This window comes from Lemur catta, chromosome 6, assembly GCF_020740605.2.
Source record: "Lemur catta isolate mLemCat1 chromosome 6, mLemCat1.pri, whole genome shotgun sequence".
Lineage (NCBI taxonomy): Eukaryota > Metazoa > Chordata > Mammalia > Primates > Lemuridae > Lemur > Lemur catta.
This window is the reverse complement of record NC_059133.1, coordinates 74143745-74171519: the sequence shown is the minus strand read 5'-3', so window position 1 is coordinate 74171519 and position 27775 is coordinate 74143745. Positions and strand designations below refer to the sequence as shown.

The 27775-nt window shown below is 37.7% G+C and overlaps 1 protein-coding gene across 7 annotated transcripts in view; it reads left to right on the top strand.

Moving 5' to 3' along the window:
* FAR2 (fatty acyl-CoA reductase 2) overlaps positions 1–27775 on the top strand; it is a 144465-nt gene that overhangs the window by 85235 nt on the left and 31455 nt on the right. For 4 of the 7 annotated variants that reach the window (XM_045554102.1, XM_045554108.1, XM_045554107.1 and 1 more), the window contains exon 2: positions 12413–12641. In XM_045554102.1, the coding sequence (XP_045410058.1) occupies positions 12453–12641 (189 nt within the window). In that variant the 5' untranslated portion in view covers positions 12413–12452. Of the gene's footprint in view, positions 1–9612; positions 9695–10051; positions 10123–12412; positions 12642–27775 lie in introns of those variants that run through there. The other 3 variants (XM_045554104.1, XM_045554103.1, XM_045554106.1) reach the window with 3 other exon arrangements.

Genomic DNA, 27775 nt, shown 5'->3' with positions numbered 1-27775 from the left:
GGCAAAACACCTCTGAATTCCTCAGGGAAGTCTGAAATTGCCCATCCTATTCATTTCACTTCTATGAACTGTCTTAAGCCCAAAAGAAAACTCCAGGGGTCCTAATAGGTATCTAAAGTCAGCCTCAGTTTAGGATGTATTCTGGGGATGTCAATGAGTTTAAAGCCATATGCAGTAGTTAAAAGTACAATAATAAGAACTCTTACAGGAAGAGAGACAAAGTACCTTATGCTGACCAGGGAGGTGTCTTGTTCTTCAGTGTGTCCCCAGCATGTATCACAATGCCTGGAACATAGGATATACACTTATTCAGCAGTCGAATGAACGAATGAGTGAATGAATATAGTTCCTGACTTAGATTCAATAATTATTGTGATGATTGTAGGTGTTACCTTGCCTGTTACCTGTTATGTCATTTGGATAGTCTTGTATGTATGTTCTTTTTTCATCAGGGCTCCTATCGCCTGATTGAGTTAAAAAATAATCAAATGATTGATCACGGAACTTATACAAAGTCAAGAATGATTATTTTGGTCACTTCCTTCCCCCAGAATGCTGAATTCTGGAAAGAACGTGCCAATGAACACATTAAATGGAATTGTAAAGCTCTATTCAGTGAACAGGAAAGAAAGATGACGTGAAGTAGCTTCTTATTAGTGTCAACATAAAGCGATGCCAAATTTGAACTTTAAATGCTAAGCTTATTCAAATTATTTCACATAAATATGTTCCAAGCCAGTTGCTTTGCACAGCCTTTCAGAGACTGTACATCTCAAAGTGACAGGCAAAGCCTCTTGCATTTTGTATGCAGAGTCCCTGGAGACCCAGAGTTCAGAGACAAGCAACCTGGCTTAGAATCTAGCCATGGCTAGTGTGCACTTCATCCTCCAAACATCCATTTATCCTTCCATTTGCTCATTTAAGCAGCACTTATTGGACACTGAGAGTTTACTGGCACTAGAGATACTAGTCAACCTACTGCCCCGCCCTAAAGAGCTCACGGGTATGATATGAAATCAATGATGACCATAAAGGCATTAAGAGACAAGATCTGACAGAACTTATTCATTCAATTACACTGTCTGGAGTACATAATGATGACTAAAGTCTCTGCCCTGAAAGAGCTTGTACAGCTGAAAATCATGGACACCCAATATACAAAATAGAACATGATAGGACTGTAAGAGATAAAATAAAATGTCCTTCCAATGTATTTAATATCTACCACCCATCCTTCCATTCTAGCCTCATCAACCCAGCTGTAAAACATGCCAGGTTCTGTCCACCTATTTTAAATAAATCCTTCCAATAATATTGTTCCTGTTTTATAAATGAGGAAACAGCATCTGGTAAAGGATAAGTCACTCACCTAAGACCTTCACTAGTAACTGATAGAGCTAAGATTCAAACCCACATCTGCCTTATAAATACGTGTCAGTACTCATTACATCAGCAGCCCACTGAATCAGAATGGGGTTGGGGGTGAGAGGGTCTAAATCCTCAATAAGTAAACAACCCCAATGGCTCTGATTTGCACTAAAGTGTGAGAACCACTAGGCCTTGCCCCTGGCTTAGCTGTTCCCTACCTCTGTCCTGGACCATTGCAATAGATCCCAAATATGTGTTTCCCTCCCATTCTCAGCCTCTCTTGGTCATTGTCATTCCCTTGCTCAGAAATCTCCAGTCCCTATAAAAACGTTCTGCTTTAGGCATTGAAGTTCCCACAATCTATTGTCATCTATTCTTCTAGCCTGGGGTTCCTTGCTTTCCTTTTAGGAATTATTTTCCGCAGCCATACTTTGCACTTGGAACACACGTTGAACTTTCTCACATTCCCTTGCTTTACCATCATCCCTACTCCAAATACCTTCTTGAATTCCTGCATCTCCAATCACACTTCTTATTGAATACCCAGTTGCACAGTACACGAATGATTCACTGTTCACCACCAAAAGATGTAAAAACTCCTCCCTGTAGTCACCTTTATATTTTAATATTTTATCTTGTCATATTTGTAATATATGTTATATAGATATACCAGATTTTGCTTTTTACCATCATGGTACGTGGAGGCAGGCCCTTAGATGACAGGCAGGAGTCCAGACTTGGGAATTCTTTCTTATGTCTTCCCTTAGCCTCACATCTTTATAATAGCTGAAGGTGGGGAACATAGAAATCCAAAGGAAATAAACATTCATTTTTGATGGATAAGTGCACACAAGTGTTTGCCCTGGATACAAAACAGGTTAATAATAAGTTGCATTGGCCTATCAATTCTAAAATAAGGGGTCAGATTAAAAACTAGATAGCAGAGGTTAGACTGTAAAACAGCAGCCTTAATAAAGATGAAAACTATTCTATCCCTGTCCATGGTAAAATGAACAGAGAGTGGATTTTACAATCCCATTAAATGCTATGAAAAATGTGTAAGACATAAGTGACTTGATTGGATAATGTACCTTAATTAGCATTATAAAAGAGAGTTTAAAATGGAGTTAATATACACTTAAATAACATAGTAACTCAAAGGAGAGAACAAAGTGCTATTTTTTTCCTTTGTTAAAGTAGTATTAAACCCTTAGGTATAAGAAGTTGTCCCAAATGCAGCTTTGATGGATTTTGTCTTTCTGAGAGCTTGTACTTTGTTGTACAAAACCTGTATTTTTCTTAACATGTATTAGTCTTAATATGTAACATCCTGAACGAGGAGACATCATTCTGTTCTGATTGGAGCAATAATCTCTCCTGGCCATTACTTTATTTGACTACTAAAATAGCTCTGCGCGGTAGGTAGAATATTATTTAACCGAAGAGAAAATTGAGTAGCAGAGCTGTCAAGATTCAAGAGTCAGTTATATGACCAGTTCGCAGTAGATCAGATTTAGTTTTCAGATTTTCTAATTCCTAGCCCAATGATCTTCTCACTATGTCTGTATTACACTTCATATATTTTATGGTTTTATTTAAGCTCAAACAGTCTAGAAATAGAAGAATTTAAAGATGAAGTTATCTCATTAATGAATAATTCAGCTGAAAAACAAAGGAAGTAATTCCAAACCAAATAAATAAAACTTCCTTCCTGTCAATAATTATTTTACATTTAGCTACCAAGCCATCAAGCAAGAATTCTGTTCATTAAAAATGTGAGAGAAGCCCAACATATGGTGTGTATGTTAGGAGAAAATATAAGATTAATTTTGTGTAAACTTGGCTGGGTCACAGAAATATTCCCATACTCAAGCCAGTTTGCAGACCTAGAACCCTTTGAATGAAGAGGACACCAGGTTCCCTTGAGACAGGACTCTGATACACTGCCAAAAATTTATACTGTTCATCTTTCCTTCAGTCTTCCCCAAAATGAGCCAAAGCCTGTTACCTGGGTGACTGTGATGTGGGGAAAAGGAAACAATCATACTTTTGGGGGGTAACTGGACACTGGCTCTGAAATGACACTAATCCCAGGAGACCCTAAATGTCACTGTGGCCCTCCAGTCAGAGTAGGGGCTTATGGAAGTCAGGTGGTTGATTTAGGTTTAGCTCAGGTCTGTCTCACAGTGGGCCCAGTGGGTCCCCAAATCCATCCCCAAATGCATAATTGAAATAGACATACTCAGCAACTGGCAGAATCCCTACATTAGTTTCCTGACCTATGGAGTGAGGGCTATTAAGGTGGGAAAGGCCAGGTACAAGGCACGAGAACTGCCTTTATCTAGAAAACCAAAAGCAACTACCGCATTCCTGGAGAGGTTTCAGAGATTAGTGCCACCATCAAGGGTGGTGTGAGGTTTTCCAGAAGGTTGTACATGCTCTGAATCAGTGTCTAATATGTGGTGCTGTTTCTCCCATAGCCAGGATTCATGGGTTCAAGATCAAGAGCTGGAAATGGGAGTGGCACCACTCACTGTGATCTCTAGTGAGCCACTAGCAAAACTTTTTACTGTTCCCATGACATCATGACCCACTGGCCTAGAGGTCTTAGTTCCAGAGGGAGGAATGTTTCCAAGAGATGCAACAGAGATTTCATTTACCTGGAAGTTAAGACTGCCACTGGCAACTCCGAGCTCCTCAGGATTGAATCAACGGGCAGGGAAGGGAGTTTCTGTGCTGGCTGGCGTGGTTGATCCAGACTCCCAAGGGGAAATTGGACTGCTACGCCACAGTGGAGCTAAAGAAGAGTATGTCTGAAATATAGGGGATCCCTCAGGGTGTCTCTTAGTGTCACCATGCCCTGTGATTGAGATCAACGGAAAACTGCAACACCCCAACCCAGGCAAAGTTACTATGGCCCAGATCCTTCAGGAATGAAGGTTTGGGTCACTTTGCCAAGTAAAGAACCACAGCCAGCTGAGGAGCCTGCTGAAGGCAAAAGCAACAAGGAATGGGTAGTGGAAGAACGTAGGTGTACATACCAGCTATGACCACGTGACCAGTTGCAGAAACAAGGACTGTAATTGTCATGAGTATTCCTTCCTTACTGTGTTATGAATGTGTTTGTATAGCAAATATCTTTGTTTTCTTCCCTCTCTCAATCCCCTTAATTATATAATATAAGATATATTGACTTTAAATATGGTATTTAAATATTGTTAACCTTTCATCATGGTATTTAAGTTACAGGATATCAAGGAAAAGAGTAAACGTCACCCAAGGCCCTCACATTCTCTGCTGGGGAAAGGGTTAGTGCATTTTTGTTTGTATGCAGTTTTATATTAGGTAGAATTATGACCTTGTGATTGTTTCTAACTGGAGGTTAAGTGCAGTTTAAGGAAATGCACATGGGTGCCAAGTTGATAAGAGGTGGAATTGGGATGGTTAACTTTGTTTCAATTTTGTTGGGCCACTGTGCCCACATATTTGATCAAACATTATTCTGGATATTGCTGGGAAGGTGTTTTTTGGATGAGAGTAACACTTAAATTGGTGGTCTTTGAGTAAAGCAGATTACCCTTCATAATGTTGGTGGGCTTCATCCAATCCATTGAAGGCCGTATTGAACAAAGACTCATCTCTCCAGAGCCAAAAGGAATTAATGTATCAGATAGCCTTTGGATTCAAACTGCAACTCTTCTCTGGGTCTCCAGCTTACTGGCCTACCCTGAAGATTTTGAACTTGCCAGGCCTCCACAGTTGTGTGAGCCAATTCCTTAAAATAAGTATTTCTCTGTCACCCTCTCTTACACACTCTCTCTCTGGATATAGATATAGATAGAGATATCTAGATATTCTCTTTATCTTTATCTATAGATATTGATAGATACAGAGAGAGAAGATATCCTGCTGGTTGTTTCTCTGGAGAACTGTAATACAATGACAATCTGTGTCATCTCTTTTACAAAGTCTTTAATTCTAAGTAAAGTATAAAAAATGTATTGGTTTACTATCCATTCAGTTGAATTCCTGTTCTTATTGGGTTAGTAGATCAACCATTCTTTTATTTGTAAGGTGACTCAATTTATAAATAGAGGAAATAAAATGCATCAAATTTACATTTGATTGTGATTCCCTTGATATTTTATGCTAACTGATATTTACTTACCTCTTATAAACATGAATAACAATAGCTTGCATTTTTATAATGATTTACTATCCACACCTAACCTAGTATGTGGCCTATAATAGACACTCAATACAGGTGTTTAATCAATTTTGTTAAAAAACTGGATTTAGTTCATATCCTTTTCTTTTTCATTTCCGTTAGACTTGTTTTTTTTTAAAAAAAAAAAAAAAGACTAATGAGCTAAGCAGAAGCGAACCAGGAAGAATGTATTCAGGTGATTGCTAAATTTGGTGTGCTTAAGTCCAGCTCGGTCTACCTCTCCCCAGCTGGGACTGTTTCCAAATTGGTTTTTCTTGAGTTGGAGGACCACTAATCCAATTAGTGAGGCCTATTCCCAGCAGCTACTCACAGTACCCCTGGGGGTTAATATTCTTCCACCAAGAACTTAAAAGTTCTCTCAGAAAAATTGTATATGACAAGCCCACAATTCATTGCTGAATTGTCTGATGTGGGGTATACACAGGAAACTAAAGCAATAAAAAGAAAGAAATCTCCGATGAAATTTTTTTTTTCACTAGGTGCTTGACAAATAGATATGTGACTGGTATGAAAATTTTTAAGACTTGAATTAATGAGGTCCCTATAGCTCATCATAAGAGACCTGTCCATATCTTCAGAAATTTGTAAAAACCAAGAACCAATATTGTACTTTTATGCTACAAAATGGGAAAATGAGACATACATTTGCTTCATTGAAAAGGTTTACTCCAGACTTTAAAAGGTTGATATGAATTATTGTCAAGAGTTATTTTACTCACCAATCAAGAAAATGTGCATGTCTCTTATCACATGCATTCATGTATGTATTAGTTTTCTTGGGCTACCATAACAAAATATCACAGACTGGGTTGCTTAGCCAACAGATGTTTATATTCTCACAGTTCCAGAGGCTAGAAATTCAAGATCAAGGTGGTTTAAGATCAGTTTCTGGTAAGGCCTGTCTTCCTGGCTTTCGGAGTGTTGTTTTCTCCCTGTGTCCTCACATGGCCTTTTCTCTGTACCTGCAGAGAGAGCTCTCTGGTGTCTTTTCCTCTTCTTATGAAGACATAAGTCCTATAGGATTAGGGCCCCACCTTTATGACCTCATTTTACCTTAGTGACCTTCCAAAGTCCCTATCTCCAAATGCCATCACATTGTGAGATAGATCTTCAGTATATGAATTTTGGACGTAATTAAGTCCATAACAGTGTATATTGTCATTTGGACCACACTTTTAAAAATAATTTAAATATCTCTTAAACTAAGGAAGTTTGTTTTGCAAATTTCTTTTCTTTTCTTTTCTTTCTTTTTTTTTTTCTTTTGAGACAGAGTGTCACTTTGTTGCCCTGGCTAGAGTGAGTGCCGTGGCGTCAGCCTTGCTCACAGCAACCTCAAACTCCTGGGCTTAAGCGATCCTACTGCCTCAGCCTCCTGAGTAGCTGGGATTACAGGCATGCGCCACCATGCCCGGCTAATTTTTTTTTTTTTTCTATACATATATTTTTAGTTGTCCAGATAATTTATTTCTATTTTTAGTAGATTCGGGCTGTCACTCAGGCTGGTCTCGAACTCCTGACCTTGAGCGATCCACCTGCCTCGGCCTCCCAGAATGCTAGGATTACAGGCGTGGGCCACCGCGCCCGGCCTGTTTTGCAAATTTCTTTATACTTCTAGTGCCCACAACAAAGAAGAGGCTATGAAATACTGGCTGTCACTACTTTCTAAGAACTTATTTTTTAAGTATATATTATTAAATTACCTTTTAGAAATTATGAAACAATATTACAGACATGAAGCAAAACTCCTTACCTTTAAGCCTACCACACTATTGTATAATTACTCTCATTTATTTCATTTTCCTCTAATCTTTTCTACTGATAGAATCACAGGGATTTGAAATGGACATTATGTTTATAGAAGTTTGTGTTCTCCTTTTTGTTCATTGAATATTATTTTGTAAATACTTTTCCTTCATTTGACAAACATTGAAATAATTTCAATATTTAATTTTGATGAAGCAGAACAACTTTCATTTATTTCATTTATTTTTACAAGATAGCATTGATTTTTTTTTCAATAGACCCACCCAATTATTGTGCCCATTGCCAACCAAAACTCCATTGGTCTACATGAAATATGTCTCAACACACAGCATTCTTTGAATCTTCAAAAAAGACAACAGAATTCCCCATAGATGAGATTGACTCGATTAACCTTAGACTCATTCATAGACAGCAACCAATACTAACTGGCTTTTTTGTACTCTGATTGCATGCTAGCTCAATCGCCATTCTTTCTTGAGTTTGCCCATAATAGGTTTGGTTGAATGAAATTAAGAGGCTTAAGCTATGTGAAAGCTGGGGGTATAAGCTAATGTGTAGCACAGAGACCAAAAGAATTTTGGTGGAAATAAAAAGTGGGAAATCTTTCTCTGGAAAAATCTTCTTTCACTTCCACTAAGGAAAATGAAATAAATGAGAGTAATTATATAACAGTGTGGGTAGGATTAAAGGTCTTGCTTCATGTCTGTAATATCTTCTCATAATTTCTAAAAGGTAATTTAATAATATATACTTAAAACATAAGTCTTACCAAGATGTACCACACAAGATCTGCTTAGGTAAATGTAATTAGTTATCACAGGTTTAATATAGATAAAATAGGGATTGGTAGTGGATCATATCTGTATTTAGCTTCTCAAGCAGAACTTTAAGTCTTAAATTTTGACTTTTTAATAGGATGTGCTGATATTATAAAATGAAGATTAAAAGGAAGTTCTAGAACAATGGTACTCTGAAGGGGGAGGCAATTTTTCTTCTTGGGGCACATTTAGCAGAGTCTGGAGACTTTTATTTATTTATTTATTTTGAGACAGAGTCTCACTCTGTTGACCAGGCTGGAGTGCAGTGGCCTCATCATAGCTCACAGCAACCTCAAACTTCTGGGCTCAAGCCATCCTCCCACCTCAGCCTCCCAAGTAACTGGGACTACAGGCATGTGCCACCATGCCTGGCTAATTTTTCTATTTTTTATAGAGGCAGGTCTCATTCATGCTCAGGCTGGAGACATTTTGGATTGTCACACCTGGTTAGTGGAGTAGGGGTCAGGGTAATGGCTGTTTCCATCTAGTGGGTAGAGGCCAGGGATGCTGCTAAACATCCTACATTGCACTGGACAGCCTCCACAACAAAGCTTTATCTGACCCAAAATGTCAATAATGCCAAGGTCAAAAATCCCCTGTCAAGCGTAAGATTCCTGAGAGGCAAAGCAGCTTGTTTGTTTTTAAAAATGTTTCTCTCCAAAGAGCTACCAAGACATTTGGAAAAACTTGTCTCCCTTAAGTGTTTGAATCCTAATTTTTTATTTTCCAGAAGAATCACCTAAACAATAATTAAAGTTCCCATATGCTGAAACCTGCAGCAAATATATAAAGTAACACACCTATAATTATTCAATATTTTAACATCTGTTCTCTAGGAATGAGAACGCCTCATTTTACTACCAAAGGGATAGTAAAAACCATCTATCCCTACTATGACCATGGAAAACTGGTGATCTTAAGGAGAAAAAATACTCTGGAATAGAAATGAAGAATCTAACCTATATAAGGCCTGTTCATTGCTATTCCCAGTGTCTAGATAGTGCCTGGCACTTAATAAACATTCAATAAAAATATAGAGACTGACCCCCATAGGTCCCTTCTTTTTTCATTCAAGCATCAGATATTCTACATTACATAGGATCGTTGGAAGGATTAATATTCTGGAGATTGTCAGCATGACTTGGGCTTCTTACAAACCATCTTGTGAGCATGAGGGCTGGAAATTATCCTTTGCTCTGTGCACTGGTAGTCTGAGAAGATATGAAAGGCAGGCCATGCTCTAGTCAGCTGTCTGATGGAGAGGGAGGACCTTCTAGAGTTGCATATACTCCATTTCTGATGTAAAATTATTTCAGTATTTTTAGCATGATTAATTGAATTATTTTAATGAATTATATATTAAGGGTTAAAAATTCCCAGACCCAACAAAATTGTACAAATTTGAGTAACACAAATTACTCAAATTTTATATAGGAGTTTCTGGGGCCAGTAATACCATCTTAGCAACAGAAGCAAGAGGTAGAAGAAACATCTCTGATGCAGCTTTGATCTGAGGGTGAGGAATTCTTTTTGACATTTTTCAGTGTCATTTGAATGGATTAGAATCATGGCCACAGCTCCTCTGCCACCTATTCGTGATAACTGGATAATGAGAGCCAGAAGATACTGGTTTCTGTCTTGTTTCCTGTCAAAGTGCTCAGCGTACTCTGCCGTGGTTTTTGTTGTGTTTGGGAAGTATTGGGACTCTGGACACAACAGGCAAATTTTATTCTTTTGGGACACATTGAGCCTTCTTTTGTCCATAAGAAATAGGCTTCATTAGATACATCTTACCTTCTCTGTAAAATTTTAATTCATATGTTGCCAAACTGTCTGGGACCAAAATATCTTAACAATATGTTTACATGTCTAGAAAATACAACTCTGCTAGAGTCTATGATATTACAAGACAAGCAAGTGACATCTTCAGAATAAATGAAGTTGGTAAGTCACCCTATCCAAACTCAGCTTTCCTTCTATATTTTCTTGCCAACCATATTCACTTATGCCCAATATCATATTCAAGGAGTATGCTACCTAAACATTTTTATACATAAAGGAAAAGACAAGATTCTTCATCAAGTATCTAATTACATTTGGTGAAAATACTTTACCTGGCTGTTACGATTTATTGAGTTATAAATTGTCTCCTCCTATTTATAAAAGAGCGCATATAAAATGGGTAAGACAGGACATTTAAAATAAATGTCAAAAGGAAAAGCTAGAAATCATTAAGAGGAAAAATATAAAATCAGTGACTATACTAGTAGCTAATAGTTGAGTATATGCTATAAGCAACTGATATTTCTAAGGGTTTTATACATATTAATTTCATCCTTACCACAGCACTTCTAAGTGGATTCTTTTGTTAGCCCCATTTTACTGGTGAGGAAACTGAAGTATAGAGAGGTTGATAAGGTGCCTGAGGTCGCACAGCTAGTAAGTAGTAGAACTGGGGTTTGACTTCAGATAGTTTTGCTAAGAACTCATGTGTGGATCTAGGATGCTAACCTGCCTTCCAAACTTGGGGACCCCACTTTTCAGAGCTTCAAGGCAGGAAAGGCAAGAATATTCGATACTTTTTCCAAGTGCTAAATTCTTGAGAAAGACATTGGGTGGATTGTAATATGAGTAACATTATGTGACATGACAAAAAAACATCATGAATTGCTGTTCGCATAAGATCCAAAAATACTCTTCAAAATAATATTTCTCACATCAATCCTCAATAAAAAGGGACTTCACTAGTAACTCAGTGAACATAGCTAATGTGGGTTGAAATCTAGATTTCCTAAAGTGAATAGCATTGATGATTAGGGGTGATTTCTGTCACTGATCCCTGTTTTATCTACTTCGTAGCATGAGTAACAGTGTGTAGTTAACTTGTTTTTATATTTATTTGCCTTTGTCTTGCTGGCTTCCCGTGCTAGAGTGTCTGCCTTATTCATCAGTGAGCCTTTAGGACTTAGCATACCTTCGGCATGGGAGGCACTCGATTATTTATTGAGTAAATTATCCCCCAAAGGCAAAGAGTTCTGCCAAAGAACATGGCCTCAAGATCCTCAAAATATAAATTATGATTACGAAATAGCATTGTTTCTGAAGGAGTCGCCAGCAGAGCCATCTGGACCAGCGTTGAAGAGCAGGGTGTTGACTCTTTTATTTGTTTTTTCTTCTTCCTAAGCCTTGATGTCAGGGCAGTCCCTGGGGTTGTGTTCTGCAGGATCCACCCAAACCAGGTCTGCACAGGCAGTGGGAGCCTTTCTACAGTTGACTAAGTTAGTGGCAAAAAGGAAGCTCTGCCTCCACGCCTCCAGCACTTTTTATTTCTAAGCTCCCAGCTGCTGCCTCCAGTCAACAGTCCTCAACCTGAACTGTGAAAGACAGAACCCTGCGTGTTGCATTTCTACAGCATGCAGTGCTTTTTGTTTGTTGAGCGTCACAGAATCCAAGTGCTGCATCTGGCCTCCTATCAGATTGCTAACTCTTTCCCTGTGCTTCTGCAAACAGGGGCCTGATGGTACTATTTTAGGGCACACCAAAGCCGATAGAGGCTGTGGCCTCCCGTGTTCAACCTCCTTTGCCTTTGCCTTTGTCTTTTGCAGTGTCCCAGCCCCATAAGTAGCATATGAAGGAAAGACTGGCACTCAGCCCATTTTCAGCTCGAGGAAGAGAATAACATGTTATTTGCTCCAATATTTTCTCTAAATAAACCTGTAACTGAAATAGTAATTATATCATAATTTTACAAAATGCGACAGCTGTTCTGAGCTTTGGTACCTTTCCTCTTGCTCTTTCCTTGGCCTGGAACACCCTGACCCCAGCCCTTCTCTGCCTTCCAGTTTCAGCTCAGGTATCGCCACCTACAGATGCTTTCCTGAAGTTTCCAGACCCTACTGTGTACCCCTCCTGTGTGCTCCCTTCATTTTAGCACCTACCATTCTCTTTATGTATCTGTCTCCTGCGTTAGACTGCAAGCAATTCCTTGAGAGCAGGAAGCATGTCTTACTCATTTCTTGCCCCCAGTTCCTGGCATACAGTCTAGCATGTACAGTAAGCTCAATAAATATCGACTGAAGTGAATCGTGTTGCCTAAAAGCCATGATGCTCTCACTCTGTCTGACCTACTTTTTCTGCATTCAGAACTCCTGGAAGCATTAGACACATTTTCAGTGACTTTGCCTTTTAGAACTTCTGAGAATGTAATCTGCTGTTATTTCCTCTTCCTTTTTAGGAACCTCTTTCCCGAGCTTTCAGAGAGAAAGGGAGGAACCATGTCCATGATCGCGGCTTTCTATGGAGGCAAGTCCATTCTCATCACGGGGGCCACAGGCTTCCTGGGCAAAGTGCTGATGGAGAAGCTGTTTCGCACCAGCCCCGACCTGAAAGTCATTTACATCCTCATGAGGCCCAAGGCTGGCCAGACACTCCAGCAGAGGGTTTTCCAGATCCTGAACAGTAAGGTATGCCTTTTAGGAAACGCTTGTGTGGTGGGCAATGCCTTAGGGCAAGAGGACTCACTACAGTGTTCCCTTATGGCCCCAGATTACAAGTGGGGACCAGACTATCTGTGCAGGTAGAAGACAGCAGAGAAAACAGGATAGCAGCCAACTGTTCATGGAAACCCATGGTGTTTTCCCAAAAGAGGGGAAAGAGTGCTTGGGTGCTTGGACTCAGACTAGGGCAGGTGAGGAGATCATCTACATTCTGGAGCACTAAGTAAGCATCAAAATAATAATACTCCCGGAGTGGATGCTCCAGGCTTGAAATCTGCCACAAGTTCCTCTGAAGTCTTCGCTAGTTTTCTTCTAAATTTATGTGGCTTTTAAAAACCAGGTGTTTATTCAAATTTTTAGATAGTCTTCTATTGTATTCTTTTCTATTGCATATGCAACAGATAGGATTGCTAAGTAGCCATGCAGTAATATTTACAGTTGTCTAAACTCTATAAGGCTAAGCTGTTATATATTTTATTTATAGAAACTTGATACTTCTATTATCCCATAATTTCTTCGATGATAAAACATTTGAAATGAATTATTATATCTGTGAATGAGCATTTAGATAGCAAACCCTCTCTCCTCTCAAAAAAAAAAGACATTATGTAAATCTTTTCATGTTTTAATTTATAAATTTAAAGAAATTTAAAGGCAATATAGGCTTTGGTCTTGAACACATCTGGGTCCAAATTTGGGCTTATCCATTTGTTGACACTTCTAAAACTTCAGAATTCCAACGTTTAGAACAGAAACAACGACAACTGCCTTCCATAGGAATTAGATGAGAAAATGTATGTGTCTTGTTCACAGTGTCCTTGGGAATGTCACAGGGTCACATGGGGTTGGCAAAAGGAAAATTTAAAGTTTTTTTTTTTTTTTTAAACAAAGTCTCCTTTCCACTGTGTAGGAACACTAACGTCTAATAGGGTATCTGATAGTATTATAGATTACCCGGAAACACTGATGATCACATTTATCTGCTGGCACCAGGATAAGATTTTGGTACCAACCGCCAAGCAAATTGGAAAAGCCTCTCCTACATGTCATGGCCCGACTCAGCAGTGGGAGAAATAACAATCATAGCTAGTACTTACTAGATATCAGCGCGTGCAGATGCTATTCAAAGCGTTTTTCACGACTTACCCCATGTATCTCCTGTGAAGTGAGAACCATTAATACCCTCACTGTATAGATGGGGAAACTGAGACCTGAAGTGTTCATGTACCAAAGGGCCCCCTCCTAGTCAATGAGAGAGTTGGACTTCAAATCCCCAGTCTGACTACTGCCCCACATATATATATATATATATATATATATATATATATATATACCCATCCCCTGCCCCATCCCACATCTGCCCGACACCCAATCAATGTTATTCCTAAATGTGCTCTTAGGTGATGATCAGTGAAACCAATTTGATGGTGAGTACATGTGGTGCTTATTTTTCCATTCTTGGGATACTTCACTTAGTATAATGGGTTCCAACTCTATCCAGGAGAACGTAAGAGATTCTATATTCCCATTGTTTCTTATAGCAACTCCATGGTATACATATACCACATTTTATTAATCCCCTCATGTATTGATGGGCACTTGGGTTGTTTCCACATCTTTGCAATTGTGAATTGTGCTGCTATGAACATTCAGGTGCAGATGTCTTTTTTATAGAATGTCTTTTATTCTTTTCGGTAGATGCCCAATAATGGGATTGCTGGATCAAGTGGTAGGTCTATTTGAATCTGTTTAAGGTATCTCCATATTGCTTTCCACAGAGGTTGCACTAGTTTGCAGTCCCACCAGCAGTGTATGAGTGTTCCTGTCTCTCCGCATCCACGCCATTTGTTGTTATGGGACTTTTTGATAAAGGCCATTCTCACTGGAGAATGAGTGATATCTCATTGTGGTTTTGATTTGCATTTCCCTGATGATTAGAGATGTTGAGCATTTTTTCATATATTTGTTGGCCATTCTTCTGTCTTCTTTTGAAAAATTTCTGTTCATGTCCTTTGCCCACTTTTTGATAGGGTTGTTTGATTTTTTCTTGCTGATTTTCCTGAGTTCTAAATAGATTCTAGTTATCAGTCCTTTATCGGATGTGTAGCATGCGAAAATTTTTTCTCATTCTGTAGGTTGTCTATTATATTCTCGTGATAGTTTCTTTGGCTGTGCAGAAGCTTTTTAATTTAATCAGGTCCCATTTATTTATTTTTGTTGTTGCTGTGACTGCCTTTGGGATTTTCTTCATAAATTCTTTGCCTAGGCCAATGTCTATAAGAGTCTTTCCCACATTTTCTGCTAGAATTCTAATGGTTTCACACCTAAGGTTTAAGTCTGTTATCCACCATGATTTGATTTTTGTGAGAGGTGAAAGGTGTGGGTCCTGTTTCAGTCTTCTACATGTGGCTATCCAGTTTTCCCAGCACCATTCTGAGGTTCTTAAGAATGAGACTGAGAGGTTGATATGACATAAAACCAAAACCTGGAGTAAACTCGCAGATCTCTCCCTGGATACCTGTGCTCAGCTCTCCATCCCTAATGGACTTTGTTTTCATCACATTGCAAACATTCCTCTCTAGTCCAGTGGCCTTGTTGCCAGCTGTGGATTTCTAGTTAAACATCGTGGCAAAGAGTCTTATGGTTGACTCAGCCTTTACCTACTGCTCCTTTCAATGCACTGTTTTTGATTACAGAGCAACATGCTTTTGTTCTAGAAATCTTGATTATGCTGTATTTAAAGTATCTGTGAAACCACCTTGCAAATTCCCATACCTATTTCCCCTATTGGGCTATTTATGGTCAGCTGCTAACTTTTCTAAACAGTGGTTCTCCAAGTGTGATCCTGGGACCAGCAGCATGAATATCACCAAGGAACTATCTGTTCTTATCAGATGGTACTTAACAGCATGACCTGGGTTTGAATCTCAGTACTACCAATTATGAGCTGTGTGAAAGTAGACAAGATACATACCTTGCTGAGCCTTGGTTTCTTTATCTGCAAAGTACAGTAGTAATATCCTGCTTACCCAGGGAGTCTCTGCTCTCCCCACTTTCCCTCTCTCCTCCCACTCAAAACTTTCAGGATTCAAATCCAGGTCTGACATCATAAGGTATGGCCTTTTCCACTATCCCCTATGGCCTCACTTTTTACTAATCTATGCTAATTAGAGTTTATTTGTGTAGATGTTTTTTCCTCCATAAATTTTTCCCTTAAAGAATTGTAAGAAGAAAGGAATCTGATGTGCATAATATAGCTGAAAAACTTACTTATATAAACTACCATGTCTATGTGGACATTTTGTGGGTAACAAGAGCAGAATCTACTACCTGACTATTAAAAAACAAGCCATTGCTTATGCAAATGCCTACTTTCTTAGCACTATGTGGAATATGATACCTGTGAAGAGATTGTCCATGGGAAAAAAAAATATCTGCTGTATTTCATTTCTGGATGTCCCAATACCAAAAAGCTTCTACTACACAAATTATGCTTCAGAATATAAGGGTGCTATTATTTATTGGCTGTGGATAAAGCTCCATGCAAGAAAGCAACTACCCAACAAGGGTAGTTATGAGATACAAGGTATCATTGCTCTTATTCGCTTTGAAACTGAAAATTCAAAATAGAGTAAGCTAAGTTTATATTATTTTACATTATGATGATGGACTACTTTTGAAAGGTGGAAGAAACCTGGATTATATTACTTTTTTTTAACTTTTAAGATAAAAAAATTGTTAGAGTCAAAATAACACCAATCTCCAGATGTTTTCACTTGGTTTAGTATATAAAATCCTTTATATGACCTATTCCCACCTTTTGAAATTTTTTATTTGTTGTCTAGATTTGTGCTATTCAGTGTAGCAGCCAGCAGCCACTTGCCATATGTGGCTATTTAAATTTAAATAAATTATAATTAAGTGAAACTTAAAATTCAGTTCCTTGGTCATACTAGCTATATTTCAAGTGCTCAATGGGCCACATGTGGCTAGTTTATTGGACAGGTATAGAACATTTCTATTTTCACAGAAGTTTTATTAGGCAGCATTGATCTAAATGGTTAAGTATCTTGTAGAGAAAGACTATTGTGATTCAGATTTCCATACTGCCCATCATTTTTATTAATTCTACAGACACTTCTTGAAGTTCTTACTATGTGTTAAATGCATGTGAGGCACAAAGGATCTGAAGACAAAAATAACATGGCCACAGAAAGTGGCAGAGACACACGTGTGAAACACAGGATTGCAACGCAACACGAGTTCTCCAGCAAGAGGAGAGCAAAGGGCATTCTAAGCAGAAAGAATTGTACTTGCAAATGCATGAATGGTGGGGTGTGTTTGGGGAACTCTGGGTGGTTTGTTTAGCCCCAGACAAGTGTGAATATAAGGACTAGAAAGGTATGCTAAGGCCAAATCCAGGAAGACTTCAAATAATTGTATCAGGTTACTTTCAGTTGAAAGAAAAGCCAATTGAAATTGGCTTTAAAAAACAAAGATGATGTGTTGGTTATACAATGGAAAAAATCCAGCACTGGAGTGGTACACTACTGTGACTCAACTAGAGCTCTAGCTGCCTTGCTCTGTGTGTCTCTCAACTCTGCTGTTTTGTTCTGGCTTTATCCCCATTATGAATAAGACGGTTGCTATAGCTTCAGGCTTCACACCCATGTATGGCAATCTTTGGATGAAAGAGGCTGACTCTCTCTGAGGCTCTCTCCCAAGACTGATGCAACTTCTTTTCTAGAAACGCTCACATCTCCTCAGCCTGGTTGAGGTTACATGTCCATTTCTGACCAACCCCTGTGGCCCGAGGTATGCCATGTACTGATTTGTTCAGAAATCTCAGACCTAAGCCAGTCATGATCCAGAAGGTAAGAGCACATGGGATCTCCCCCCTGGAGCTGGGGTGAGATCATCTGCTCCTAAGGCACAGTGACTGCCAGAGAAGGGAGACCCCTGTGTGATAATTAGAAACTTATCAAGAGACAGAGGAAGGGATATTAGGAAGCAAGCATCCTGAGTCGAGCATGGTTTCTGGAGTCTGACAGACCTGAGTTGGTGTCCTCAGTGGTGTGGTTTATATAATGGAGCCTCAGTTTCCCAATGGAGATAATGGTAGTCTTTGTCTTTTGTACTGTTATGCGATGTAAATGAGTTAATACCGGAAAGGAACTTACGATAGTCTGGACCACAGTAAAAACTCAGCAAATATTAGCATTAAATTTTTATTCAAATATGGGAGGAAGTTGGAGCTTTATCTTTTAGAGCATGGGACTCTAATGGAAGGTCTTTTTTGTCTTCTGACTGCTAGTTGATTTCCTACCACTTAAATAATGATAATAAAATAGTGCTCAAGTGATGTTGATAAAGATAGGAAAGATAAATGTGAATTAGTTGAGTAAATGTGACAGAAATCACATGACCCACAAAGCTGAGAATATTTACTATGTGGATCTTTATGGAAGTTTGCCAACTCTTGGAATAGAGGATCAGAAAAATGCCTTCTGATATAAAATACCTAAACATGTTAGATAAAATATGTTTTTATAAAATAATCTTAATGCATACCTGAACTAGAGGCAAAATAAGGAAATTTCTAGGAGTCCAAAAATGATAAGAAAGTACAAACACACACATGCACATACACACACACATGCACAGACACGAAAAGAGAGACAGCGGGAGAGTTTGAACAAGTATGTGAATATGAGAAATATTTATTGAGAGCCAAATATTTGTCAGGCACGTATTGCTCTGTGTCTGGGGAACAGACAGGTAAAGTAGTAAATAAATGGGACTTGAGGATTGATCCCGTAGATCTTAAAATTCAGTGAGGTAGACAAATTTTATAAGAAATACATGTATATTTAAATATTTTGACAAGTACTGTGAAGAAGAACAAGGTGCTTTGAGAGAGAATAACAAGTGAAACCTGCTTTAAAATTATGTGCCCAGAAGGGAACTCGGAGATGGTATCCTTAAAGCCCAGAAAGATTTTAGTAAGTTCAAGAAAATGCAAGAGGGCATTTCTTTTGGGTAGAAGCCTAGGCTGTGTGTACTGTGTATGCTTCTATCTGACCATATAAGTGAAAAATTTATAGAAGTATAATTAATGGCTTTGTTACCAAACCAGAAATGGATAAGAGACTTAAGAATAAATTTCCATATCTCAATCTCATGAGCATTTTGATGCTATCATAATTATTCCATTTTAATGCACTCATCTATACATAATTTAATAGTTTTACTACAACAACAAAATCCCTTTGAGGCAGAAGACAGACTTATAATGACAAAAGAGGAATATTTTTTATTCTGAGGTTGAACTTAGGTGTCTGTGTGAAGGAAGGCTTAGTATTATAAAAGTGGACAGGTGAGACTGTTAGCTTACAGAAAGCTGGCCTTGGGTGCTGGACTTGATGCTATTAGAGGTATCTTGAAAGACATGGAGAAAAAAGCTTTAAAATTGCAACTGGAAGACATCTGCTGGACTAGATGTGTAGAGTCCTAAGCATTTAGGCATTCAGCAAATGGCTGCTGGTTGGAGTTTTTTTGGTTTGAAGATACCATCAAAAGGTGGGAAGGTGAAAAGGGGTGAAGGATGAGGAATTTCCGAATAGGTACAATGTACACTATTCAGGTGATGGTTACACAAAAAGCCCAGACTTCACCACCACGCAATATATCCATGTAACAAAACTGCACTTGTACCCCCTAAATCTATAAAAATAAAAACAAATAAATAAAAAGATACTATCAAGCTCTAGTTTAGTTATCTCTGAATTGGAGATGACTAATTTTGGGGTATGTCTTAGATTAGCCAAAGCAAAAAGCAGATTATTTTATATTTTACATTAACAAAACCCATAGAAGGAAATTCTACTTTGCCTTTACAATCCATATATCAGCTTGGGTATCCCTGCCCCTTAATAAAGTAATGATTAATTACATCCCCAATCCAAAGTCTTCTCCAAGAATGTTGAGAATTCTCAGGTGGCTAATTTTTCATGGTCACCTCTGTTCTTGCTTAGAATGAATTGATTCTGTTTATGGGTCATCTTTCATGCCACATGGGCTCCATACCAAGTTGAGGCAGACCAGGCCAAGGCCCGTTTCTTCAACTTTCATAAATTAGAATCAAACAACAGAAAGAGAAAACACGTATACTAACATTCATAGGACCTGCCTTTACCTACAACAGATGACTCTTGCAGGTTCTATCTTTCGATGGGGCGTCCTCCACCCTGTTAACTGAAGTTTTCAGTGTTTATTTTTCTCATCATTTAAAAATATTTTACTTATTGTAACTTAAGAGAAAATGAAGTCAGTGAGTTTGTTGATTCATTATGCTAAGTTTAATATACAAATTCTAAACACCATTCCATGAAACTGGCTTTTTCTTGATATAACAAATATGGGGGGTTTGCCAACTATTTTTCTTTTTTTCTTTCTTTGGGTCTCACAGCTATGTTCTGGATGGTTAAAGTTTCAGAAATTCTAAACACTCAATAACAAGTTACTAGCAGGTTTAGTTCTTGTATCTGTATTGGGAGGTAGCATAAAACATTAAAGCTCCATCTACTCCCTCCCAAATCAGCTTGTAGAGAGACCTTGGCCTCGCTGCCTAACCCACCTGAGTCTGTCTGTCTTTTATCTATAAAATGGATCTGATAACAATAGCTATTTTACAGGGATTTTCAAAGATTAAATGAAATCCTAAGTATAAAATAAATATTAAATAATATAAAGATTAGTTTTGTTATCAATAACCTTTGATTTCTTCAACCCCAGATAGGTTCTTTTACTCATTATCCCTTAAGCCAGACCCTTTAGATAGCCTGTGTCAGTTTCACATTCTTATCAAAGATATATACATTCCTGCATTCTCTTTTCCACCAGTTATTCATTGTTTTATTAGATAGAAAGATATTTAAGAATTCACATTTACATTATAACATATAATTTAAAAATTTTTTTGAAAGGAGAGTATAATTAGAAATTCATAAGTAATCTTAATGTCCCAGGTTTCACCATATGTGCCATATGTGTTCACATTCACACAAAGTGCTATGTGGTTAATTCTCCATTCTGTGTGAGTTATAGGTAATGTAGGTGCTGAAGCAGATACCTCCCCAAATCAGCATCTCAATTCTAATGAAATTTGATTCTCAGTTTCTTTAAGTCTATTTGGTAGAAGCAGTGGCACTCCACAGTCATTTAGGGACCCAGGCTGATGGGAGTGTTGTCATCTTTTGCACATGGCTTCCAAGCCAGAGTCTCCATTAACGACAATATCCAGCTAGAGACATGGGAAAAGAGGCACTCGGCATCTTGTGGAAGGTTTTTGTGGTCTAGACCCAGAAGTGCCCGTCACTTTCGTCCACATTCCACTCTTCAGAACTGTCACTGGACCACACCTAACTACAAGGATGGCTGGAAAATGCATAGCTGTTGGCCCAGGAGGAAAGGAAGATAGCATTGTTGAACAACTAAAGGCTCAGTTATAGCTTTCTCTTCAGGTCACCAAATATTTGTCTCCCTTCTTTCCTACCCCAAAGTCTCATGCCAGTATTGCATCCAATTCCAAGTCCAAGGTCCTGGGATGTAGGCCATCCTCTATGAAGTCCAGATATGTCATAGTTGGGCATTCTTGGAAATAGAAAGGGAAATTTTCTACCTCCCCATATATCATGGTAGAACAGAGACAAAATAACCACAATTTAAGAAAAAATAAAATTAAACAAACAGAAATCTATTCAAGAAAGGGAAGAGTAGCAGGCCAGCAGCAGTTCCTGGGCTATAACCCTTAGGAAATCATGTTTGGCAGGTATTGAGAAGGCTCCCTACCCTGGGAGTAAGGAAATTCCTTAAATAGCTCTGAATCTATTCTCTGGGAGGAATCTTCCTTTCCAGCACTTATTTGTGGCCAATGATTCCATCCTTTGGAAGTTTCTTCCATGTTTGCTCTTGCCTGGCTGTCACCTCTGAAGTGGCTATTAAGGAGTGTGGTCTTCTCTAGGTCTTTACAGCTTTTGTAATTCATTATGCAAGAATAAAGGTGGGAACCAATGGATGTTTTCTGGTTTAAGGTCAATCATTCCGTAATTTGGGGGCTGTGGAAGAAAAAGAAATCCCTTGGTTCATGCACACAGTATGACAGCTTGGCATGAGTGAAAGACACGAGCAAAAGGATAAACAAAGTGAAAGGAGGAGTATATATTGGGCACAACATCATCCAAAATCTAAACAACTGGAATGCATTAAACTTGTTTGTTCAACAAATACTGGTTGAGCACCCACTAAGTGTCAAGCACTGTGTCAGATGTGGAGGATAACAGTAGCAGCACATGAGAGTGATGACAATGAAAGGCCTTAGGTTTAAAGGTTAAAGGAGAAAAAATGGCATAATAAATGTTATTGGTTTTAGCAAATCCAAAACATTTGAGAAAATGGTATAATGTTTGCCAAACCTAAAACTCTTTTACTCTCACTGAATCTTTAATTAGGAAAGCATAAACGCAGACAGAATTAGTAGGGAATGAAAGTTTTATGGTTATATTCGCTTAAGTAATAACCCTATATCAGAAAGTTGATGAGGTGGTCCACACCTTTGGAATAACCAGCCTGTACCTCCCCCCTCCCCCCGAAAAAAAAATTCTAACCAAATAAAGTATGAAATAAGACAGAATCCACCATGCTACAGCACTTACCAGGAATGAAGATCATGCTGATTGGAAATGGATCAAGCAATAAAGAAAAGAGGTTGGTTTTTCTAACATCATCTCCATGTCACTTGAGACCTTTAATCTCAAACCTACTTCTGAAACCATTTTCCATGCAGAGGTTACTCAATGGTCTTATCTGGGTCCAGGCCAAGTCTTCCTTCTGTTGTATGGCCGCTCTTATCCTTCTTGGTTCCTACTTTGAAGAACTTTTCTGTCTGGGTTAGAGTTTCTTCTGGTAGACCTCAGATTCTGCAAATATTTATTGAGTATCTCATGTAAATCAAGACCCAGTCTAGATTCTGCCATGTACCTTTATCTCTTTTGACATAAACAGAGTGATTTAAATGCAGTCATAACTTATTCCTAAATAGGGCTTGGTAGAGCTTTTAAGCAGTATGTCTCTGCAGTCACACATAGCAATGAATGAATGAATTCTAACCCATCCTAAGTACTATACTATTCCTGAAGATAGATAAATCATGTCAGCTCTGTGAGGCTTGGAGATTTTTCTTTAAAACATTATAAACAAAAATGTTACCAGTTTTCCTTTGATTACCACTATGTCCCCAGGAAATATGATCAAAAGGACAGCTGTTCTATCTATCAAAATTCATACATCTGCTTCATTCTTTTCCTTTCATGGTATGCATAGCTACCACCTCTCACTTCCTGTTTGCCTGCTTTCAGAGAGAGACAATTAAACGGGAGATGCTTTGGAAAGAAGGATTTTTTCTGAAATCCTTTGGCCACACAGAACTGGGACTGAAGAATTAGAACATTAGTTTTCTTACTTGTTACTAACTTTAAGTGTTTTCAGAGCACTTGAAGGGACCTAACAAGAGAGGGGAAAATGTCTGAATTAATAACAGAATGCTTGAGGACTTCCTCACAAAGATAATTAACGTGGCACTCTAAGAAAACAACCAGAGACACACAAATAATGTACAAATATATTTATTGTAGTATTACTTACAGTAACAAAATCTGGATCAAATCGGAATGTTTCACAATAGAGGACTGATCAAACAAACAGTAATGAAACAATATGAAAAATGGGCTCATTTAATTATGAACCAATCAGCTTTCCATTGTATCAGAAACAAATCTAGACAGAGAAATTGATATTTATTATATATTGTTATCTTGAATATGCCTTGGCTCTTCCCCACTATAATAGGTAATGAATTGCAAAGAAACCAGTCAGTTGTAAAGTTCAAAGAAATGTTGGGAGCATTTTGAGCTTTCTAGTGCCTTATAGATATGTTTCTTTTTACAACAATCATATATATCATATATATCAGTTTAGGATCTTACAGCAGCAATAATCTACTCTGAATAATTCCTTATGAAAACATCAACAATCTCCATAACTGGAAAATAAAACCCCAAGTACTTGAAATTATATTAAGAGTGATGCAGTTAATTAAGAATGACTATGAGCTCAGAATCTGAAAAATGTCTCATTGGGGGAATACCAGAAATCATTGGGCTTTTCTTGTTTATATTTATTTATATATATGTGTGTGTGTGTGTGTGTGTGTGTGTATATATATATATGTAGAGAGAGAGAGAGACAGAGAGAGAGAGAGAGACTATATATACATATAGTATAAGTATATATTAATAGTATATGAGGGAAGGGTTACAATGATATTGTACCAGGTTTAGAATGCATCATCTGAGAAAATCAGACAAAATTCAAGATTTCCAGGGAAGGACTATCCTGAATAATGTCACCAGTGAGTAGATTTATAAACAAAGACAGAGCTTGGCAGGTTATACTGGGTATTTCAAGTCAGCTTCTCTGGAAAATATGAAGTACTCAATAAACCTTCAGTTGCCCCTTAGGTAAATCAACTCTGAAATACAATGGAGAGTGCTGGGTGATAAATCATGCAGGGTTACATTCTGGGTCCTCAGTATACAGAACAAGATTAGATTTAAGACAATGGAAGATTGTAACATTTTATGAACTAGTTTATTGAATCCTTTCCCTGTTTGGTAGTTCCTAGAAGGTGTAAGATAAATTAATCCCTAAGAGGTAAACAAATTAACTTTGAACTAAAAAAAAAACTTTGAACTAAATAACACTTGCAACAAAGGCCCAACAATCTAACATTGTTGATTATTAAGAAGCACACAATAGAAGTATTAATTTCATTTTATGAGTTCCTTGTAAATTTTCAGACTCTTTTTTAAAGGAAAAAAAAAAAGTATTTTCATCTTTGCTCCAGGCTTCCCTGTATAAAAGGGTACCACTTGTTCTCAGCTTCCAAAATGTATTTCTGATTGACATCAATGATTCTGTTAAATCTCTAGAAGGCAAAGGCAATTAGAAACAGAAGTTTGTATTTTAAACTTCCAAAGCCAGTTTTGTTCCATTACTGTTTTTTATTTTTCCCAAAAAACTACCCTACAAAAAGCAGGAGGCTTCTATAAACTTGGGATAACTAGAAGGAATATAAATTTCTCAGGAATTCAAATTTCCCAGGATTAGCAAAGGCACACGTTTACAAAAGTAACTTGTCTTTAGTTTGCCAGTGACTCAACTCTTATCATCTGAAGCATGTTCAACCTCTCCCCCATGGGCCATTTTCATTCTTTTAAGAATAAAAAAAAAAAAAAATGAAATTCATTTAGTCCCGGGGATGTACAAACAGTTTCAGAAACAGAAACAATTTATTTTCTCAATCTTTTTCTTACTTTCTTTTACAAGAAATTAATTGAATTTAATTCAATCACTGGCATGATTTCACATATCCAATTTCTTTCCTTTTTTAAAAATCTCTTCTAATCACATCAGGCCTTTTTCTTAAAAGCTTCAAATTGCCCATAATCATTTCATTGAAAAAGTCATCAAGCCATGAGATTCAACATAATTCTGGAATACATTCAGTTCTCAGAAGTATATGAATCACACCATATAATCAGAAACCTTGGCATGACCCAATACACAGAAACACACACATACACACACAGCTTTCTGATTAACAGCTTTTGGAAATGGGGTATGGTTGTGGAAGTGGAGATAGGATTTTCCTATTATTAAGGACCTACTAAGTGGCAGGCACCATGCCAAATACGGGGACTTTCATTACCCTATTTAATACTCAGAAATTTCTGTAGTATGCCTATTCCTACATCGCACATGAGAAATTAATCCAAGGAAGTTGTCATATATCCAAGGTTATGTAATCTGTGCTGAATCAGTGAAATTTGAATGCAGGTCTGTTATCTCTAAAGCGCATGCTTCCCCTACTGCGTGCATTGCCTGCCCTGGGAAACCACTTCCTTGAATGACAGTATCACTAGGAAAGTGAAACTATTGCTTGCCACTTCTGGGTTAGTAGCAGCACTTTTCCATCCTTTAGCATGGAAAATGCAGAGATGCCACTACTGTTGCAGAGCAGAAATAATCTTAAGGTTGGTGTCCATCTTCCTAGCCACCCTAGTTCCTTTCTTGCCCTGGTACTTATTCTCAAGGAAGAGACTGTGAAATTGACCTTTGGTCTGGGCAAAAAGCCTAAGAATGTGGTGAACTGAACATTGTGTCACCTTTAGCATTTATTACAGATACTTATACAAAGTGAACTACAATTTGTTAAATGCAAAATTGTTTTTACAGAAAGCATAATCTATGTTTAATCACTAATTCTCTGAGATCACAGTGGAAGATACTCAAAGGATTGGTATTTTAGATAAATATGCAAATAAAGACACAAAGGCCCAAAGAGGTTAAGTAATTTGCCCAGTCACACAGCAAATAAATGGCAGACTCAGGGTTCAAACCCAGCTCTTCATGACCTCAAAGAACCTGAGCTCTTTCCAATACACCAATGGTTCTCACCTTCAGTGTGTATCAGAATCATTAGAGGGCTTTTACAAAGTACAGATGCCCAAGCTTCAACTCATAACTGTTGAATGAGAATCTCCAAGGTAAGGACATCTGGGGTTTTTTTGTTGTTTGTTTAAACAACTTCCCAGGCAACCCTGCTATAAGCCAAAGTTTGATAACCTTACTACCACACCATACTGCCTTATGGCCTTATAGAAGTGGTCCTCATTAAAGCAATAAAACTTCTAGATTAATCCTTTACATCTTATGGGAGTTACTAGTGAGCTAGCAAAATTCTAACATTTTGTGAATTTTTGTGAATCTGTACATCGGGTATGATCTTTTCTGCTTTAATTTACATGCACTTATGTTTAATTGTTCTCAATTTAGAGCTAACTTGCAGAATCCATTGATTTTCTTTTACTCAGCACTCTAAAAATTCTCTTAAAAATGTTACAGTGTCTCTTTCACTTTGGGATATCAGATATTCCATATTTAGTTTAAGGGTCTTTACCCTTTTTTCACAAGATAAAAATATTAAGCAAATTTTGGTGGATTATTGGGACTAAATAACATAGTTATATTTGAAGAGAGGGACTGAATAAAATGAATAAAAATCAAAGACTCTCATGATTAGGAAAGATATGACTACCTTCAAAAACCCCCCAGAAAGTAGAGGCCAAATGTCCTGTAGATACTTCCAGAGTGAGGTCATATGGATAACTAGTTGATCGTAAGAGTCCAAGTTCAGGGGCTCTGCATTGTTTCAGAAGCATTATATAAATTAGATGCCCCCATGCCTTATCCAATTCCTGCTTCTAATAAAAATGCAGTTCTAGTGTCTGACTACAGAAGTCATACCCAATGAGCTTATTGAAACCAAAAAATTTCTCTTTCTGACTTTCTCATTCTGGTGAATTTTCTTTCTAAGATTTACAAAGTTTGTCTCTTGCCTCTGGGCTACAAGTAACTATTCATGTAAATAGGATAGTCTCTCATGTTTAAAAACAAATTAAGAGACAGAAATACTTGCCTGTGTAATGTCAAATCAATGGAACGCTCCCAAACTTTCCAAGATAAATTTATAGCTTTGTTAAAGTTTGAAATGTTTAGATCACCTGCCAGCTGTTATCTTTCAGTGACCACAGAAATGTGCCCTACCCTTGTCAAGAACAAGATTTCATAAAACGGAAAAGCAGCAATTCCTCTGCTTGAGTTGTGATGATGGCGAGTAGTTAGTTACTCAACTCTTTTGCTTCTCAGTCCTATGCCATTGATTGAATAGAGAATCTGAGTTTAGACACTGAGAAGGAATATGATAAGCTCTTAGAATTAAAAATAATTTAAGTTCTATATTGGTTGGTTTTCACTGACATTTTTAAAATATGTATTTTTACTCATTTTTATCCTATCTAATTTTCTTACCTTTAATTAATCTCTCCCATTAGCAAAACAACAAAAAAACTTTCAGAAGAGCTAGAGCCTAACCAGGATCCATTTGCACCATTTTTATCTTGTCCTTTAGTCTTGTTATTATA